The 20,293-nt window shown below is 39.2% G+C and overlaps 1 protein-coding gene across 2 annotated transcripts in view; it reads right to left on the bottom strand.

Annotated features, from left to right (window-relative positions):
* The window catches only part of LOC121939489 (zinc fingers and homeoboxes protein 1-like), a 59,194-nt gene extending 41,242 nt beyond the window's left edge, over window positions 1–17,952 (bottom strand). Inside the window, exons 1-7 of one of the 2 annotated variants that reach the window (XM_088090885.1) lie at window positions 17,612–17,952; window positions 15,713–16,195; window positions 13,323–13,946; window positions 12,402–12,528; window positions 9,597–10,778; window positions 8,436–8,567; window positions 7,320–7,765 (exon numbers count right to left, since the gene is read on the bottom strand). In XM_088090885.1, the coding sequence (XP_087947011.1) occupies window positions 7,328–7,765; window positions 8,436–8,567; window positions 9,597–10,778; window positions 12,402–12,528; window positions 13,323–13,946; window positions 15,713–16,071 (2,862 nt within the window). In that variant the 5' untranslated portion in view covers window positions 16,072–16,195; window positions 17,612–17,952 and the 3' untranslated portion in view covers window positions 7,320–7,327. The remainder of the gene's footprint in view (window positions 1–7,319; window positions 7,766–8,435; window positions 8,568–9,596; window positions 10,779–12,401; window positions 12,529–13,322; window positions 13,947–15,712; window positions 16,196–17,611) is intronic. The other variant, XM_088090886.1, reaches the window with a different exon arrangement.
* Window positions 17,953–20,293: the final 2,341 nt, after the last annotated feature.

Here is a 20,293-nt window from a genome sequence, read left to right as displayed (position 1 = left end):
AATACGGCCAAAAACAGCATAAAATAACATGTCGAAAAAACGACCAACCCAAAAGGCAAGGCTATAGTATGGCAAAAATGTCAAAATTTGGCCCATCCCAAAAACAGCTAAAAAGTGTTTAAAACCTACTTAAATAGTGTATTAAGACAGCCCAAAGAAAAGAAAGTTGCAAATACAGCCAAAAACACCATAAAATAGCATGTCGAAAAAATGACCCAAAAGGCAAGGCTATAGTATGGCAAAAATGTCAAAATTTGGCCTGTCCCAAAAAAAGCTAAAAAGTGTAGACAACGTACTTAAATAGTGTGTTAAGACATCCCAAAGCAAAGAAAGTTGCAAATACAGCCAAAAACAGCATAAAATAACATGTCGAAAAAACGACCAACCCAAAAGGCAAGGCTATAGTATGGCAAAAATGTCAAAATTTGGCCCATCCCAAAAACAGCTAAAAAGTGTTTAAAACCTACTTAAATAGTGTATTAAGACACCCCATAGCAAAGAAAGTTGCAAATACGAACAAAAACACCATAAAACAGCATGTCGAGGAAATGACCCAAACGGCAAGGCTATAGTATGGCAAAAATGTCAAAATTTGACCCGTCCCAAAAACAGCTAAAAAGTGTTAAAAACCCACTTAAATAGTGTGTTAAGACACCCCAAAGCAAAGAAAGTTGCAAATACGGCCAAAAACAGCATAAAATAACATGTCAAAAAAATGACCCAAAAGGCAAGGCTATAGTATGGCAAAAATGTCAAAATTTGGCCCGTCCCAAAAACAGCTAAAAACTGTTGAAAACTTACTTAAATAGTGTGTTAAGACACACCATAGCAAAGAAAGTTGCAAATACGAACAAAAACACCATAAAATAGCATGTCGAAAAAATGACCCAAAAGGCAAGGCTATAGTATGGCAAAAATGTCAAAATTTGGCCCGTCCCAAAAATACCTAAAAACTGTTGAAAACCTACTTAAATAGTGTGTTAAGACACCCCAAAGCAAAGAAAGTTGCAAATACGGCCAAAAACAGCATAAAATAACATGTCGAAAAAACGACCAACCCAAAAGGCAAGGCTATAGTATGGCAAAAATGTCAAAATTTGGCCCATCCCAAAAACAGCTAAAAAGTGTTTAAAACCTACTTAAATAGTGTATTAAGACAGCCCAAAGAAAAGAACGTTGCAAATACAGCCAAAAACACCATAAAATAGCATGTCGAAAAAATGACCCAAAAGGCAAGGCTATAGTATGGCAAAAATGTCAAAATTTGGCCTGTCCCAAAAAAAGCTAAAAAGTGTAGACAACGTACTTAAATAGTGTGTTAAGACATCCCAAAGCAAAGAAAGTTGCAAATACAACCAAAAAAAGCATAAAATAGCATGTCGAAAAAATGACCCAAAAGGTAAGGCTATAGTATGGCAAAAATGTCAAAATTTGGCTCGTCCCAAAAACAGCTAAAAACTGTTAAAAACCCACTTAAATAGTGTGTTAAGACACCCCAAAGCAAAGAAAGTTGCAAATACGGCCAAAAACAGTATAAAATAACATGTCAAAAAAATGACCCAAAAGGCAAGGCTATAGTATGGCAAAAATGTCAAAATTTGGCCCGTCCCAAAAACAGCTAAAAACTGTTGAAAACTTCCTTAAATAGTGTGTTAAGACACACCATAGCAAAGAAAGTTGCAAATACGAACAAAAACACCATAAAATAGCATGTCGAAAAAATGACCCAAAAGGCAAGGCTATAGTATGGCAAAAATGTCAAAATTTGGCCCGTCCCAAAAATACCTAAAAACTGTTGAAAATCTATTTAAATAGTGTGTTAAGACACCCCAAAGCAAAGAAAGTTGCAAATACGACCAAAAACACCATAAAATAGCATGTCGAAAAAATGACCCAAAAGGCAAGGCTATAGTATGGCAAAAATGTCAAAATTTGGCCCGTCCCAAAAACAGCTAAAAACTGTTAAAAACCTACTTAAATAGTGTGTTAAGACACACCATAGCAAAGAAAGTTGCAAATACGAACAAAAACACCATAAAATAGCATGTCGAAAAAATGACCCAAAAGGCAAGGCTATAGTATGGCAAAAATGTCAAAATTTGGCCCATCCCAAAAACAGCTAAAAAGTGTTTAAAACCTACTTAAATAGTGTATTAAGACAGCCCAAAGAAAAGAAAGTTGCAAATACAGCCAAAAACACCATAAAACAGCATGTCGAAAAAATGACCCAAAAGGCAAGGCTATAGTATGGCAAATATGTCAAAATTTGGCTCGTCCCAAAAACAGCTAAAACTGTTAAAACCCACTTAAATAGTGTGTTAAGACACCCCAAAGCAAAGAAAGTTGCAAATCTGGCCAAAACAGCATAAAATAACATGTCAAAAAAATGACCCAAAAGGCAAGGCTATAGTATGGCAAAAATGTCAAAATTTGGCCCATCCCAAAAACAGCTAAAAAGTGTTTAAAACCTACTTAAATAGTGTGTTAAGACACACCATAGCAAAGAAAGTTGCAAATACGAACAAAAACACCATAAAATAGCATGTCGAAAAAATGACCCAAAAGGCAAGGCTATAGTATGGCAAAAATGTCAAAATTTGGCCCATCCCAAAAACAGCTAAAAAGTGTTTAAAACCTACTTAAATAGTGTGTTAAGACACCCCAAAGCAAAGAAAGTTGCAAATACGGCCAAAAACAGCATAAAATAACATGTCAAAAAAATGACCCAAAAGGCAAGGCTATAGTATGGCAAAAATGTCAAAATTTGGCCCATCCCAAAAACAGCTAAAAACTGTTGAAAACTTCCTTAAATAGTGTGTTAAGACACACCATAGCAAAGAAAGTTGCAAATCTGAACAAAACACCATAAAATAGCATGTCGAAAAAATGACCCAAAAGGCAAGGCTATAGTATGGCAAAAATGTCAAAATTTGGCCCATCCCAAAAACAGCTAAAAACTGTTAAAAACCCACTTAAATAGTGTGTTAAGACACCCCAAAGCAAAGAAAGTTGCAAATACGAACAAAAACACCATAAAATAGCATGTCGAAAAAATGACCCAAAAGGCAAGGCTATAGTATGGCAAAAATGTCAAAATTTGGCCCGTCCCAAAAACAACTAAAAAGTGTTGAAAACCTACTTAAATAGTGTGTTTAGACACACCATAGCAAAGAAAGTTGCAACATCGCCAAAAACAGCATAAAATAACAAGTCGAAAAAACAACAACCCCAAAAGGCAAGGCTATAGTATGGAAAAAATGTCAAAATTTGGCCCGTCCCAAAAACAGCTAAAAACTGTGGAAAACTTCCTTAAATAGTGTGTTAAGACACACCATAGCAAAGAAAGTTGCAAATACAAACAAAAACACCATAAAATAGCATGTCGAAAAAATGACCCAAAAGGCAAGGCTATAGTATGGCAAAAATGTCAAAATTTGGCCCATCCCAAAAACAGCTAAAAAGTGTTTAAAACCTACTTAAATAGTGTATTAAGACAGCCCAAAGAAAAGAAAGTTTCAAATACTGCCAAAAACAGCATAAAACAGCATGTCCAAAAAATGACCCAAAAGGCATATGGCAAAAATGTCAAAATTTGGCCTGTCCCAAAAACAGCTAAAAACTGTTAAAAACCCACTTAAATAGTGTGTTAAGACACCCCAAAGCAAAGAAAGTTGCAAATACGGCCAAAAACAGCATAAAACAACATGTCAAAAAAATGACCCAAAAGGCAAGGCTATAGTATGGCAAAAATGTCAAAATTTGGCCCGTCCCAAAAACAGCTAAAAACTGTTGAAAACTTCCTTAAATAGTGTATTAAGACACCCCAAAGCAAAGAAAGTTGCAAATACGGCCAAAAACAGTATAAAACAGCATGTCGAAAAAAACGACCAACCCAAAAGGCAAGGCTATAGTATGGCAAAAATGTCAAAATTTGACCCGTCCCAAAAACAGCTAAAAAGTGTAGACAACGTAATTAAATAGTGTATTGAGACACCCCAAAGCAAAGAAAGTTGCAAATACAACCAAAAAAAGCATAAAATAGCATGTCGAAAAAATGACCCAAAAGGTAAGGCTATAGTATGGCAAAAATGTCAAAATTTGACCCGTCCCAAAAACAGCTGAAAACTGTTGAAAACCTACTCAAATACCGTGTTGAGACACCCCAAAGTAAAGAAAGTTGCAAATATGGCAAAAAACACCATAAAACAGCTCGTCGAAAAAATGACCCAAAAGGCAAGGCTATAGTATGGCAAAAATGTCAAAATACGACATGTCCCAAAAATGACTGAAAACACCTCAAAACAGGATAAAACAGCATGCTAACACACGTCATAGCATAGAATTTCGCAAAAATCGCCAAAAACACCATGAACATGCATGTTGACAAAATGACCGAAAAGGCAAGGCTATAGTATGGCAAAAATGTCAAAATACAACATGTCCCAAAAATGACTGAAAACACCTCAAAACAGCATGAAATAGCGTGCCGAGACATGTCATAGCATAGAAATTCGCAAAAATCGCCAAAAACACTATGAACATGCATAGTGAAAAAATGACCGAAAAGGCAAGGCTATAGTATGGCAAAAATGTCAAAATATGGCATGTCCCAAAAATGACTGAAAACACCTCAAAACAGCATAAAACAGCATGCTAACACACGCCGTAACATAAAATCTCGCAAATATCGCCAAAAACACAATAATAGTACATGTTGAAAAAATGACCGAAAAGGCAAGGCTATAGTATGGCAAAAATGTCAAAATACGACATGTCCCAAAAATGAGTGAAAACACCTCAAAACAGCATAAAACAGCATGCTAACACTCGTCATAGCATAGAATTTCACAAAAATCGCCAAAAACACCATGAACATGCATGTTGACAAAATGACCGAAAAGGCAAGGCTATAGTATGGCAAAAATGTCAAAATACAACATGTCCCAAAAATGACTGAAAACACCTCAAAACAGCATGAAATAGCGTGCCGAGACATGTCATAGCATAGAAATTCGCAAAAATCGCCAAAAACACTATGAACATGCATAGTGAAAAAATGACCGAAAAGGCAAGGCTATAGTATGGCAAAAACGTCAAAATATGACATGTCCCAAAAATGACTGAAAACACCTCAAAACAGCATAAAACAGTGTGCTAACACACGCCGTAACATAAAATCTTGCAAATATCGCCAAAAACGCCATAATTGTACATGTTGACAAAATGACCGAAAAGGCAAGGCTATAGTATGGCAAAAATGTCAATATGTGGCATGTCCCAAAAATGAGTGAAAACACCTCAAAACAGCATAAAACAGCATGCTAACACACGCTATAGCATAGAATTTCGCAAAAATCGCCAAAAACACCATGAACATGCATGTTGACAAAATGACCGAAAAGGCAAGGCTATAGTATGGCAAAAATGTCAAAATATGGCATGTCCCAAAAATGACTGAAAACACCTCAAAACAGCATAAAACAGCGTGCTAACACACGCCGTAGCATGAAATTTCGCAAAAATCGCCAAAAACGCCATAACTGTACATGTTGACAAAATGACTGAAAAGGCAAGGCTATAGTATGGCAAAAATGTCAAAATATGGCATGTCCCAAAAATGACTGAAAACACCTCAAAACAGCATGAAATAGCGTGCCGAGACTTGTCATAGCATAGAAATTCGCAAAAATCGCCCAAAACACTATGAACATGCATAGTGAAAAAATGACCGAAAAGGCAAGGCTATAGTATGGCAAAAACGTCAAAATATGGCATGTCCCAAAAATGACTGAAAACACCTCAAAACAGCATAAAACAGCATGCTAACACACGTCATAGCATAGAATTTCGCAAAAATCGCCAATAACACCATGAACATGCATGTTGACAAAATGACCGAAAAGGCAAGGCTATAGTATGGCAAAAACGTCAAAATATGGCATGTCCCAAAAATGACAGAAAACACCTCAAAACAGGATAAAACAGCGCATTAACACACGCCGTAGCATAAAATCTCGCAAATATCGCCAAAAACACTATGAACATGCATGGTGAAAAAATGACCGAAAAGGCAAGGCTATAGTATGGCAAAAACGTCAAAATATGGCAAAAATGTCAAAATATGACATGTCCCAAAAATGACTCAAAACACCTCAAAACAGCATGAGATAGTGTGCCAAGACACGCCATAGCATAGAATTTCGCAAAAATCGCCAAAAACACCATGAACATGCATGTTGACAAAATGACCAAAAAGGTAAGGCTATAGTATGGCAAAAACGTCAAAGAATGACATGTCCCAAAAATGACTGAAAACACCTCAAAACAGCATGAAATAGCGTGCAGAGACACGTCATAGCATAGAATTTCGCAAAAATCGCCAAAAACACAATAATAGTACATGTTGAAAAAATGACTGAAAAGGCAAGGCTATGGTATGGCAAAAACGTCAAAATATGGCATGTCCCAAAAATGAGTGAAAACACCTCAAAACAGCATTAAATAGCGTGCTAACACACGTCATAGCATAGAATTTCGCAAAAATCGCCAATAACACTATGAAGATGCATGTTGACAAAATGACCGAAAAGGCAAGGCTATAGTATGGCAAAAACGTCAAAATATGGCATGTCCCAAAAATGACAGAAAACACCTCAAAACAGGATAAAACAGCGCATTAACACACGCCGTAGCATAAAATCTCGCAAATATTGCAAAAAACACTATGAACATGCATGGTGAAAAAATGACCGAAAAGGCAAGGCTATAGTATGTCAAAAACGTCAAAATATGGCAAAAATGTCAAAATATGACATGTCCCAAAAATGACTGAAAACACCTCAAAACAGCATGAGACAGTGTGCCAAGACACGCCATAGCATAGAATTTCGCAAAAATCGCCAAAAACGCCATAATAGTACATGTTGACAAAATGACCGAAAAGACAAGGCTATAGTATGGCAAAAACGTCAAAATATGGCAAAAATGTCAAAATATGACATGTCCCAAAAATGACTGAAAACACCTCAAAACAGCATAAAACAGCATGAGATAGTGTGCCAAGACACGCCATAGCATAGAATTTCGCAAAAATCGCCAAAAACGCCATAATAGTACATGTTGACAAAATGACTGAAAAGGCAAAAATGTCAAAATATGACATGTCCCAAAAATGACTGAAAACAGCTCTAAATCTTCATGAACCAAACACAACAACGGGAGCTGAAGCCGAATTCTCCACAGAGATTCAGCCTGAAAGTGTAAGTTAATACCAGTTCAAACCTATCTGAGTTTTATGAGACAGAAAATCAGTCTCTCACCTGTCTGCTCATGTCTGCTCCTCTGCCTGAGGCTGTGATTGGCTGACGCCTTCAGATTCCTCCTGGATCGTTTCCTCCTCCTCCTCCTCCTCCTCCTCCTCCTCCTCGGCTTCCTCCTTCTCCTCCTCTTCTTCCTCATTGCAGTCGTCATCAGTGGCCTCCTCTCCTTGTTCCTTCACCTCCATCTCTCCTTCGCTGTCTGCATTCTCTGCTGCCGCCGTCTCCTCCTCCTCCTCTTCTTCCTCCTCCTCCTCGTCCTCTTCCTCGGCCTCTTCGTCACTGAAGGGCTCCTTGCCCTCCTCCGTCCTCCTGGCGGTCTCAGAGAACCAGTCCCTCACCTGCTCGTAGCTCATGCTGGACTTTGTCACCAGGTCGTCCAGGTCTCTCTCACTCAGGGCTCGGTGTCTGAGGTAGTAGTCCTTCAGGAACGACTTACCGGACTTCACCTGCAGAGGGGACACGCGATGAAGAACAGAAATACGCATTAACCCTTTAGGACCCAGTTTAATGTTACACAAACACACACACACACACACACACACACACACAAACTGTGCCTTTCAAAATCAAGCTTTAAAAAATATAACACGTTATCATTTTCTTCTTTCATTCAGTTTTTTTTAACCAACATCAGTCCTAATCATAAATATCATTTTCAGATGTTTAACCCCTTAAATACCAGGGTTTTGTCTTGATGCCACAATGTTTTTTAATAAAAAATATATTACTTTTATTACACTCTGCTGAGTAGATTGTTATTTTTTGATAATCACAGCTTTGTAACACCATTATTGCACATTTTTAAACACTTTTTCCAGGTCTTTTTTTCTTTTATTGTCAGTATTATTTTAATTTTCTTGTACTATTTACTCATTTCTTGATATTTTTTGGGTAATTTCTTCTTTTCTTGCTCATTGCCTTCTTCCCATGCTTTTGAGAGAAATCGAGCCAGTTTGCTCAGATTTCAAAGGGTTAAATAAATCTGAGGTACGCGGGTCTTTCAGATAATTTGTCCATAATAACTGCTCAGTTGAATCAAGATTCAATCATGAATTTGATCAGTTTTCGCCGAGTGAACCTAATAAAGCGGACACCGAGTGTTCTGCTCACACAGACCTTGATGGCGGTGGCGCCCCCCTGTGGGGAGCGCTTGCAGGGATATGGCCGGCGTGTCCTCCTGGACCAACCACGGAAACGCTTCCTGGACTTCTTCTGGGTCTTAGCTCCGCCGTTTAGCGCCTCCTCCACCTGAAATACGTCACATTCGTTTATTTATCAGGGCTCATTTTTACCAACACATTTTCATAACTTTCCCATGACTCTGAGGCAAATATTTCAGACCATACATTTTCTGAAACGACCATCGATATTCTTCATTACTACTTAATAGCTTTTTAAATGTAGGTTATTTATATATATATATATATATATATATATATATATATATATATATATATATATATTTATTTTGTTTTTGTAATTTCTAGAGAAAAGATTTTGGTGATTTTTTTTTTCTTCTTTGACAATTTTTGGCAATTTTTTAAGAAAAGATTTTGGTGATTTTTTTTTCTTTATGAATTTTTTTTTAACTGATTTTTTCGTGTTTTTTTTTCTTTTCTTTCTTAAAAAATGTGAGCAATTAAAAAAAAAAAGATTTGGGTGATTTTATTTTCTTAAAAATAAATTGGCGATTTTACAAGAAAACATGCTGGTGGGGTTTGAAGGCATGTTTTCCATTCAAAAAAAATTTAAGCATTTTTTAAGGAGTAATTGGAAAATTTAGAATTTCTTTGTCTTTAAACTTTTTTTTTAATTTTAAAAGAAAAGATTTTGGTGGAGTTTTTTTTTTTAAATGGCGATTTGTAAAGAAAAAAATTGTGAAAAATGTTTTTTGCTGATTTTTCAGAAAAGTTTTGGGTGTTTTTTTTTTTCTTTTCTTCTTTCATTAATTTTTTGTGATTTTTAGAAAAAAGATTCTGAATGACAAAGAATGGCATTTCTTTTATTATTTCTTCATTTTTTTAAAAGAAATTCTTTTGGAAAATGTTGATTTTTTTTGTCTTTTCTGGTGATTTTAAAAGAAAAACTAAATTGCTTTTTGTAAAGTCCATGGCTTTTCCAGGTTTTCATGACTGTATAAACCAGTTTACAGTAAAGTCCAGTAACCGTGAGTTTAGGTGCTCTGAAGAAGTACAAATATTACAATGACTGCTCTTCTCACAGTACTTCTACTGCTGAATAGAAATTGGTTTATTTAACGAGCACAGACGCTGTTACCTTCCCGCTCTGGTAGAGGTAGTACCACTTCAGGTTGCTGTTCTTGCAGGCGTAGCGCGTGTCTCCAAACCAGTTGACGATGTACGTCCTCGGCAGCCCGCTCTCCTCCGCCATCTGGTCGTACTCCTCGGCCGTCGGCCACTGCGTGCGCACGAAGGCCTTCTTCAGGATGTGCAGCTGCTCCGGCGTTTTCTTCATTACCTTTCTGCCGCCGAGTGTCGCGGTCACCCCGGACGGTTTTACCTTCTCTCCGCCCTCGTCGTCCTCATCCTTTGCTGACGGCATTTTACGCCTCTCGGTGAACCAAGCGTCCACCTCCCGCCGCGTCAGCTTCGTCTCCGCACGCAGCCGGCTCAGCTCCTCGTCCGAGGGCGTGTCTGATTTCTGGAAGCTGGCCTCCAGGATGAGCAGCTGCTCCGGAGTCTTTTCCTTGAACTTCTGCGGCGTGAAGTCTGGGAAGGCGTGGCGGAATTTGACCCGCAGGTCGCTATGGGACCCTGAGGGGGCGTTGGCAGAAGTCGGGGAGCTGTCGCTGGCGTCGTCACTGGAGTCAATGACGATGGTGGCGGTGGTGGTGGCGGCGGTGTCGCTGTCGTTAAGGCTGCTGCTGCTGTTCCTTCCTCCTCGTCCTCCTGACGCCGGCGCTCTGCTGGACGGAGTTTCACTCAGCAGCACGCCGTGGTGATCCTTGGAGTTCCTCTGGTTGTAGCGCGTGTCGCTGAACCACTTCTTTATTGCTCGTTTGGAGAGTTTGGTGACCTGCATGAGTCGTGAAATCTCCGCCTCTGTGGCGAACTGCCTCCGGCCGTAGCTCGCCTTCAGCTCCGCCAGCTGCTCTTTAGACTTCTTCGGTTTAGTCGTTGCTGTGTCTAAGCTGAGCGCCGTGCTGGCCGACGCTACCGACATCTCAGTCTTCGATTCTGATGTCGACGGTTCGGCGGCTTTGGGCTGGTTGCCGGGGACACCTGCGACGGTCAGGGTGATGGGGGAGGCGACCGGCACGGTGCCTCCGTTCCCGGCCACCTGAGTGAGGACGAGGCCCGGCTGGCCGACGATCTGGCAGGTCTGGAAGATGGACTGCAGGCCGTTGGTGGCGGCGGCGATGTTGGCGGGGATGACGGTGATGGTCTGAGGGACGGTCTGCACCGTGCCGTTAAACTTTTTCCTCCTCGCCTCCTCCACCTGTACAGAGACGGTGCAGAGAGTTAAAGTTTACTGATTAATTTCATCACATTTTTTAAAGTGGGGCTGAATGTGTCGTGTGTGAAATCTCGCGGGTATGTTTTTCAACACCATAATAAATAAAGGTGCTCCTCTTTCTTTTCAACTCATTGTATGTCGTGCACAGCATGCACCACCAGAAGGCACCAGGCTGCTGAGCTGAAACACAGTGACACCTTGTGGTGGAGGGAGAAGCCACAGAGCTGTAAACAGCCGGCGGCCAGCAGGCAGAGAGAGCGTGGGGAATAACGGCGTGTTTTTACATCTAACTTATGAATTAAAGGTTACAATGAATTAAAGGTTCTTTTTGACCGAACCAGAGCCAGTAACTGTTGGAACAGTTGACTTACTAACTAGATTACTAACATGAGGAGTGAAAGAAATCCTAACAGTAGCATACCCTCCATCAAATGCCAAGAGCGTTCAAACAAGAGATTGACAGCTTTTTCAAGGTTATTTATATTTTTATATATTATTTTATTATTATGTATTTTATAGATATATTTTTTATTTAATCTGGGTCACTCTTCATGCAGTTAACATAAATACCATATTACACTTCACGTGATCAAAAATTGATATTGAATATGTAACTTAACTTAAAAAAGTTTCTTACCATTAACCAAACATTGACTTTCACTTTATGCGTTTATGACGTTAAGTCAGAAACTTGGGTTCTAAAATAACATTTTTGTCAGTGTTAGTATACTTTTAGTTCAAAGTTTGCTTCCTGCTGCAGCTAACAGCTGCAGATACTAAAATGTGCAACTACTAAAAGTAAATGAGAGCAACTAGGAACAAAATAACCAAATCTATATTTTTGTACCATCAATTTCTGACACTGTCTCCGTGCTTTCTGCCATTTCTGCTGCCCTGAAAACGTATCACAAACATCACAACTCGGCAACTCTGGTATCATCAAAATTTCCAAAATTTCCCACAGGTAATTTTGACTTCGGAGGGCCGTTCGTGTGCTCGTAACTCATGAATACAATATTTCCAATGAGCATGTGAAGGCAGAATCTAACTGGAAGCAAAGTAAAAAAAACAGAAATCGCTCCAACACAACAAAATATTGAATTATCAATTTAAAAACTGTGGGAAGAGAGGAGCTAAACAAAACAAAAGCACCAATTGAACAGATAACTCCATCATCTATGAAATCTGATGAACGGCTCTCCGTCTGCCAGCTTCAGGCTGATCGCTCCAGCGCTCGTCTTTAAACTCAAAGAGAAGAAAAGCTGTGATCGGACTCTCGAGGGGTTAAAGGGTCTTTGATACAACAGGCTGAGAGAGATCTGAGTTCACCGGAGGATCCAGAAAACACGACAGAAAAACAAAGAAATGTTAAAATCTGTTTCATCGCTTTCATTTCTCCGCTGTGCCTCACACACTTAACTCAGCGTCATCTTTCACCCGCTGCGTCTTTGTCTGATTCCCTGACGTGAATGTGACTCCGCTCATCTTTCAGACATTCACAGCAGTCAAAAAAACAACAAAAAAAACATGAGGGACAAAAGTGTAACGTGAAGCCAAAAACAGGGCGTGGATGTGATGTGAAAGGAACGCTGGCGAAGCACCGACCTCCTCGGGCGTCCAGCTGACGCCGTGTTTCAGCCTCTGAGCAGAAAACCAGACCTTGATCTGCTCCTCGCTGAACTTGGTCTGCGAAGACAAGCCCATGATCTCCGACACGGAGGGATACGGAAACCTGCGGCACAAAAATCACAGTTTGATCAGTTTGTTTTCTGCACACTGAAACCACAGAGTGATTAACCCTTTGAAACCAGAGCAAACTGGTTTGATTTCTTTCAAAAACACGGGGAGAAGGCGAAAGGCAACGAGACGTGGTCCGAAGATGAGCAAGAAATTGGTAGCAAACTTGAAAAAAAAACATCCCCTGAAAAAATGACCTTAAATTATATATATATATATATATATTATGTATAATTATTTTTTTTAAAAAATATCACGTCTTGCTAACTTGGTTTTTGCCAGTTTTGAAAAGAAATCAAATAAATTTGCTCAAGATTTGAAGAGTCAAATTTCTTTCTTTTATTATTACTTTACTGCATTTCTTTAAAAATGCTAAAGAAAAAAAAAGTTGTTGGTTGTTTTTTTTAAAAAAGGCCATTTTTGAAGAAAATGGCCTTTTTATTTTATTTCTGTTTCAATCTTTGAATTCAGTGATGTTAAAAAATGAATATCCAGTGGCTGTTAGAATATAAATACTGATGTATCTTTGCTTCCACACGTTTGAGATGAGAATGATTATTTGGTTTTTAGTTCAGTTGCTGGTTAATTTCCTGTGGATCGTCTGATTGTTGCAGCGGGGAGACGGATTTAACATGAAGTTTTGCTCTTTTCATTGAATTTTTTCAATAAAAAAATACAGAATAACTTCAGCTGTATTCTTTACGAGACAACATGCAGAAACAACATGATAAAGTTGTTTTTGAAATAACACCCCCTCGTCATGGCGACAGACCCTCCTGACGCCGTTACCTGTTGTAGGCGCTGACCAGCAGGACGTTGTTGTCCATGGCCGTGTTGTAGGTGGGGATGCTGCTGATGGGGATGAGGAGCTGCGTCTGCGTCGGAGTGCAGTTCTGCTGGTTCTGCAGCGCCGACAGAACCTGAGCCAGCGTCCCGGGAGGCAGCACGGCGCCGCCGCCCGAGCCGCCTTTAATCTGCAGCACGTTGGGGCTGTTGACCACGATGCTCTGCGGGACGGCCTGGACCTGCACCGCCGTGGAGACGGGGATGAGGCGAGGGGCGACGGGGGTCATCGGGGCCGGTGACAGCGTGGGCGGCTCCTTGTTCTCGTCGTCTTCGTCGTCGCTCTCCACTTTGATGACGTCGTCGACGGCCATCATTTTGTGCGAGGCGGTGAACTTCTTGGGTTCCGGTCGGCTCTTGATCCTCATGATGGGCGTCTTGCTGAGGGCGATGCTTTTGCGGGACGTCTCCTCCGCCTCGTCGTCCTCCACTTTGACGAAGCTGCCGTCGAAGGTGAGGTCGTTGACCGTCTGCTGGAAGATGGTCTCGTTGTTTCGCTTCACCATCGTGCGGGTGAAGTTGTCCTCGCCCGGGTGGAGGCGGGCGTTGTGGGCCAGCAGGGTGTCGTAACTGGACGGGGAGAAATGAGAGTCAAAACTTCTCTTATCAGGACATAACAGTACAAAAAAAAGTAGAATAAGTAAACATTTTCTTTGTCTGTAAGACGAGACAAAAATCAAACACAAGATCTGGGCCCGTGATTATATTATCAACAATAATAATAATGATAATAATGATAATACTGATAATGATGCTATTAACTATAATAATAATGATAATATTAACAACAACAAACATAATAATAATAATAATAATAATAATAATAATAATAATAATAATAATAATAATAATAATTACGACATCAAGGAAAACAAGAGGGATACATAAAAACAAAACAACAAAATGACCTGGAAAGAGTTTTTAAAAATTATAACAACTCTGTGACATAATTTTAAATATGTAGTGATTATTAGAAATATAGAGATTTTTCCCTAGCATTTTTAAAATAATTTTTTTTAATTTGATAATCTATTACAATTTGTGAAACATTTCTTAACACGATGCTCTTTTGCCCATTTTTCAAATTTTCACATTTCAAAGGGTTAACTGTTCCTCAGATTCGTCTTACTGTTTGAATGTTTTGTTTTGGGGTTTTTTTGACTTCCTGCTTCAGCTTTGCTCTGAAGGTGCTGTAACCGTCAGGGCTGGGCGCTGCGGCCTTGAAATAACATCACGATATTTCTGGGCTATATCACGATACACGGTACATATCACGATATTTTAAATCTCCTCAAAAGCTTCATAAATGCTGAACTGGGCAAAAAAAATCAAATGTTGCGATATGACGACATACGTAGATATTGATACTGTGACATATTTTAGGGATGACTGTACTTGGACAAAATATAAACACAATGAGATTTTTGATTATCAGCAGTAATGCGGATTTAATGACTTGAACGCAACTATTAAAACGAGTACAACAGTCTGATAAGTTTAGAAAATACTAGAGCCCGACCGATTTTTGAGACCGAAACCGATTTCATAGTTGAAAAATTCACAGATTAACGATATGGTGACTGATTTAGTCAATTTTTTTTAGCTGGAATGAAAACAGATCATCTCTATGTGATTTAGCACCGATATGCAAAAGTACTCAGAAGGCTGCTTTCTTAAACAAACAATGTTTATTGAACAATTTACTTATTTAACAATACACACAAACAGAAATAAAGAATAAATAAAAATAAAATAAACATCAGTACTGCATGTGTTCAGCATCAGTCTTTGCTGACCCTTCAAATAAAGAATATAAAAACAAAATAAACATCTAAATAAACATCAGTGCTGTTCAGTATCAGTCAGTTGCTGATCATTTATAAACCACTCAAGCATCGTTTTCTGCACGATATGGTTTGTAAAAACAGTTTTCTTATTGGCAAAATATATACGCAGATGTCGATATGCTCCGATATGAAAGGCTCATATCGGCCGATAACATCGGTTTACCAATAAATCAATCGCGCTCAAGAAAATAACATGACTTTACTGCAGCCTTTAAAATCAGGAAACACTCGTTTCATATCATGACGTGACGATATTCAAAATTTGAGACGGTATGTGGTCTCGTATCACAGTTACGGTATGTATCGTGTATATTGCCCGGCTCTAATATCCATAAAGTTAATGTTATTTTGACAGTTTGGGTATCTGACGTCAAAACAAACGACTCTTTCTCACTCTCTCTCTCTCTCTCACACACACACACACACACACACACACAGACACAGACACACACACACACACACACTCACACACACACACAGGTGCTGTACCTCTTGGTGTGGTAGTCACACTCCATGCAGACATACGAGGTGTTGAGGACGACGTCCGGGTGCTCCGTGTCCACGTGCATGGTGAACAGGTTTAGCTCCGACGTCTGGAAGCTGCAGTATTTGCACTCGTATCCTCCCTCCGCCGCGTTCAGGTCCAGGTAGGGGTCCGACGCTGGCCTGAAGTCCGCGTCCTCGCCCCGCTCCTCCAGCAGACTGGGAAACTCGGAGGAGACGGTCGCCACGCCGTTACTGTCCTCCGGCTCAGCCGCGTCCGTGACATCCTCCATCTCCTGGTCCAAGTCGACGGCTTCTCGAGGAGGGACCATGCAGGGGGTGGTGGACTTCCTGCGGCTGGACATGCTGAGGGTCGGGAGGCGCTGCGTGTGGCCGAATGTTAAAGCGGTCTCAGTTCAAGTCGTCCCGCTGTGGCTCCATAAAGCAGGACGTCGTCAGTCGAAATGTTTCCTCCGTTATCTTTAATTCCTGAAGGAGAGAACAAAATAAAGAGTTAATACGACCGCAGCAGAAGACATCATGACATGACAGCTCCATCACGACATGACAGCTCCATCACGACATGACAGCTCCATCACGACATGACAGATCCATAATGACATGACAGCTCCATCACGACATGACAGATCCATCATGACAGCACCATCATGACATGACGGTTTTATCATGACATGACAGCTCCATCATGACATGACGGTTTTATCATGACATGACAGATCCATCATGACATTACATCTCCATCATGACAGGACATCTCCATCATGACATGACAGATCCATCATGACATGACAGATCCATCATGACATGACAGCTCCATCATGACATGACAGATCCATCATGACATGACAGATCCATCATAAAATGACATCTTCATCACAACATGACAGATCCATCATGACATGACAGCTCCATCATGACAGCTCCACATGTTTCTACAACGTTAGCACATTGCTCAAATTGTAAGACATTTCTCAGATTTTGGACATTTCTCAGATTTTGGACATTTCTCAGATTGTAGGACATTTCTCAGATTTTGGGACATTTTGTCAGATTTTAGGACATTTCCCAAATTTTAGTACATTTCTTAGTTTTTAGGATGTTTCAATGATTTTTGGACCTTTCTAGTATTTCAGGAAATTTCTAGTATCTTAGCACATTTCTACAATGTCAAGACCTTTCTAGGATTTTGGCACATTTCTAGGATTTGAGGGCATTTCTGTGATCTTAAGATGTTTCCAAGTTTTGAGGTAATTTCATGGTTTTTTGAGACATTTCTATGATTTAGCACATTTCTCATATTTTTGGATATTTCCCAGTTTTTAGAATATTTCTAAGATTATTGGACGTTTCTTGTATTTCAGGACATTTACAGAATCTTAAAACATTTCTAGGATTTTAGGAGATTTCTAGGACTTCGGGATGTTTCTAGGACCTGTTTCTAAGCTAGGACCTCTGTCAGGGGTGTGGGGGATCCTCTATTGTGATGCAGATTTGGCCCGCGGACCATAAGTTTAACAAGTTTTTTTCTGCAGCTTGGTTTGAACTCCTACTGCCTGCAGCTTTGTGTTGTTTATCAAACTGAGGCTGCAGCAGAAAATGCACTTCCTGTCCCCCCTACACACACACACACACACACACACACACACACACACACACAGTCTAGACTCCTCACACACACCATCCTGTCCTCTCAGCTAGCTCACTAACGGAGAAATAACCGGAGACAGCGCACCGACAGACACCGAACAGCAGCCCCGTCCTGCTAACGTTAGCCCGCTGCTCGGTGTGTTTAACGGCTCTCCACAAGTGGCAGCGGGTGTGTGACCGCACACACACACACAAACCCCGGTAACAGCCCACCAGGTGAGCCCGGTGTGCGCTCACCTGGTGAATCGGCCGCCGTTTACCCACATCTCGTACCGAGCAGTTAGCAGGCTAGCGGCTGTGTAGCATCTCCGGTTCGGTGTGTTGATGCGCAGTCTTCCGCCTTTGAACACACCGAGGAGCCCATCTGCTTCAGCCCGGACACGGAGCCTCTCTGACGGCCGCGGAACCAGCCCAACTACCGCCCGTTAGCTCCGGTTTCGGCCAGCTCCGCCGCCACTCGCATCGCTCGCTCCGCCGCTCCGTTAACAAAAAGGACAGTTTAACGGAAAAGGCACCGATAGTTCACCGAATCTGACGATGGCCATTTTTTTCATTCCGCCGATACAAGCGAGCAACGGCCGGCAACTGCATCCGGGCTAAACTTTTCAAAATAAAAGCTAAAGTATTATCCAAAATATTACATGAAAAAGAAAACATCTGGGGAAAGATTTTTGTTTTTGTTTTACTAAAGTAAAAGTAATAATACTAGGGTCCATAATTTCTCTTAAAACAAAAGAAATAAACTAATGATTATTATTATTATTATTTTATTTCAAACAATTAAAGCAATATGAGGCAAATTAAATAAATGACAAAAGAAATATAATATAATGTGTACATAAAAAAATAAATTAATACAGTCACTTTTCTGGTGCTGCATTCAGATGCCTTTAAATAGCATTCAAACCTCTAAAACCTGAGAAAACTGATGTGATTTCTTTCACAAGAAAACTCAGGGAAACAACATAATGAGCAACATGTCCTACATACTTATCTGTAATTATATATTCAATTAAAGTATTTAAAGTATCCACTACAGAAAAATCTCAAGAAAACAAAAATAATTAGAACAAACAAAACATCCCCCCAAAAACACAAAAATATTTAAAATAAAACCAAAAGAAATACTCTGCAACTATTTTTGATAAACATTAAGTCGGTATAAACTGCTGAGTAGTTTAATTTATATCGAAACTTATATAATAAACTCTATGTGTTTTATAAATTATAAAAAAAATATTTTTAAGGTAAATAATAACGTTTCAGATGTACGTTACAAAGTAAACAGTGCAATGTTTTCCTCTGAAATTTCGGAGTATAAATAACAGACTGAAGTACAAGTACCTCAAGTTAAGGTTGCCTACAGTGCAGATATATATATATATATATTTTTTAAATCGTCTGACATTTCAAAACAATTTATTTTGAAGGTATCCTTGTAAAGCGGAAACGGCCTTTGGTGTAGTGACGTCAGCTTCACAGGTTTATTCGCGTACGTCGTTACGTCATAGTCAGACGTCAGGAGAGTGTTCTCAGTGTGTACTATCAGCGCGAGGCCGCCGGTCTCACCGTGTACTGATGGAGTTATTATGCAAGAAGTTAGAGTCACATACTGTACCGAGCACACCGGAGCTGCTGTTTGTTATTCACAGGGCTGGAGGGAGTACTCACATACTCCACTCAAGTAAAAGTACTCACACTACAATGAAAAAAATACTCTGTAACAAGTAAAAGTCCTAGATTAAAAAGTAAAAGTGAGCAAATTACATTTGTTTCTTTCAAAAACATTTTTGCAACTTAAGAAGAAATGGCCCAAAATGTGCAAGAAGTTGGTAAGACGTAATGAGAACATTTCTGGAAAAAAAAAAGAAAACAGTAAAGCAAAAAACAAACATATAAGGAACAAAACAAAAAGCAAAAAGTAAAGAATGTGCCCCCCATTTTTTTCCTTATACATTGTTTTTCTCTCCTTTCTTTCTGTATCATAATTTTAAATATATAATAAATAGAATTTTTAATATAGTTTTCTGGATATTTTTATGATTTGCATGCCTTTTTTTGCAGGTGCGGAACATTTCTTGCGAAGTTGCTCATAATGTTCTTCCAGTGACATAAAAGTACTTGTACTTCAATGTAAAAATACTCTGGCTCAAACATTAGCGAGAAGAAAAATTACAAGAAATTAACCTCAAGAAAGTTCAAAAAAAAGTTTTTTTCTTTGTCTTTGTAACACAATTTTAAATATATAATTAAGAGGATTGCAGATACAATTTTGCTGGAAATTTTTATCTGTTTTTTTAAATTTGTTATTTCCATGTCACCTTTTACTTTTTTCCTGTGTTCTTTAAGAAATCAAACCAGTTTTCTCAAGTTTCAGAGGTTAAAATGCTTGAAATAGAAAAAAAATATTAAAAGTAAATAGTTTTTCTGTGATGTAATTTTAAATATATAATTATAACAATTAAAAATATAGTTTTATTGATATTTTTCCTTGATCATTTGACAATTTTAGAATGAATCTTTGTTTCTCTCTCGCACAAACAAAAATACAGAAGTTATTCCTTAATGTGAAGGCTGAAGTATAGTATAGACACTGATTCGGGTGGTGCTGCCCAGCTGGCGACCCAAACTTGTGCTGTTGTTTTTATGCTTTTATGATTTAAGTGCGGAGGCCTTATCTGTGCAGCACTGAGTCCAAGACTAATTTTTCCTACTGGGACAATAAAATGTATCGTATCGTATCGTATCGTATCGTATCGTATCGTATCGTATCATACGGTACCGTATCGCATCGTATCATATCGTAAATATTTTCAAAATGTAATCTAAAGTGTGACAGAATTAAACATAAATATTAAGCACCAGAAAACGTTAATGGAAAAATAAAGGAAATAATGAATGCTGTAAATCCAGAACGAT

This window comes from Plectropomus leopardus, chromosome 17 (assembly GCF_026936395.1).
Source record: "Plectropomus leopardus strain MGB_pleo_1.0 chromosome 17, ASM2693639v1, whole genome shotgun sequence".
Classification (NCBI taxonomy): Eukaryota; Metazoa; Chordata; class Actinopteri; order Perciformes; family Serranidae; genus Plectropomus; species Plectropomus leopardus.
This window is presented reverse-complemented; position numbering and strand designations above follow the sequence as displayed.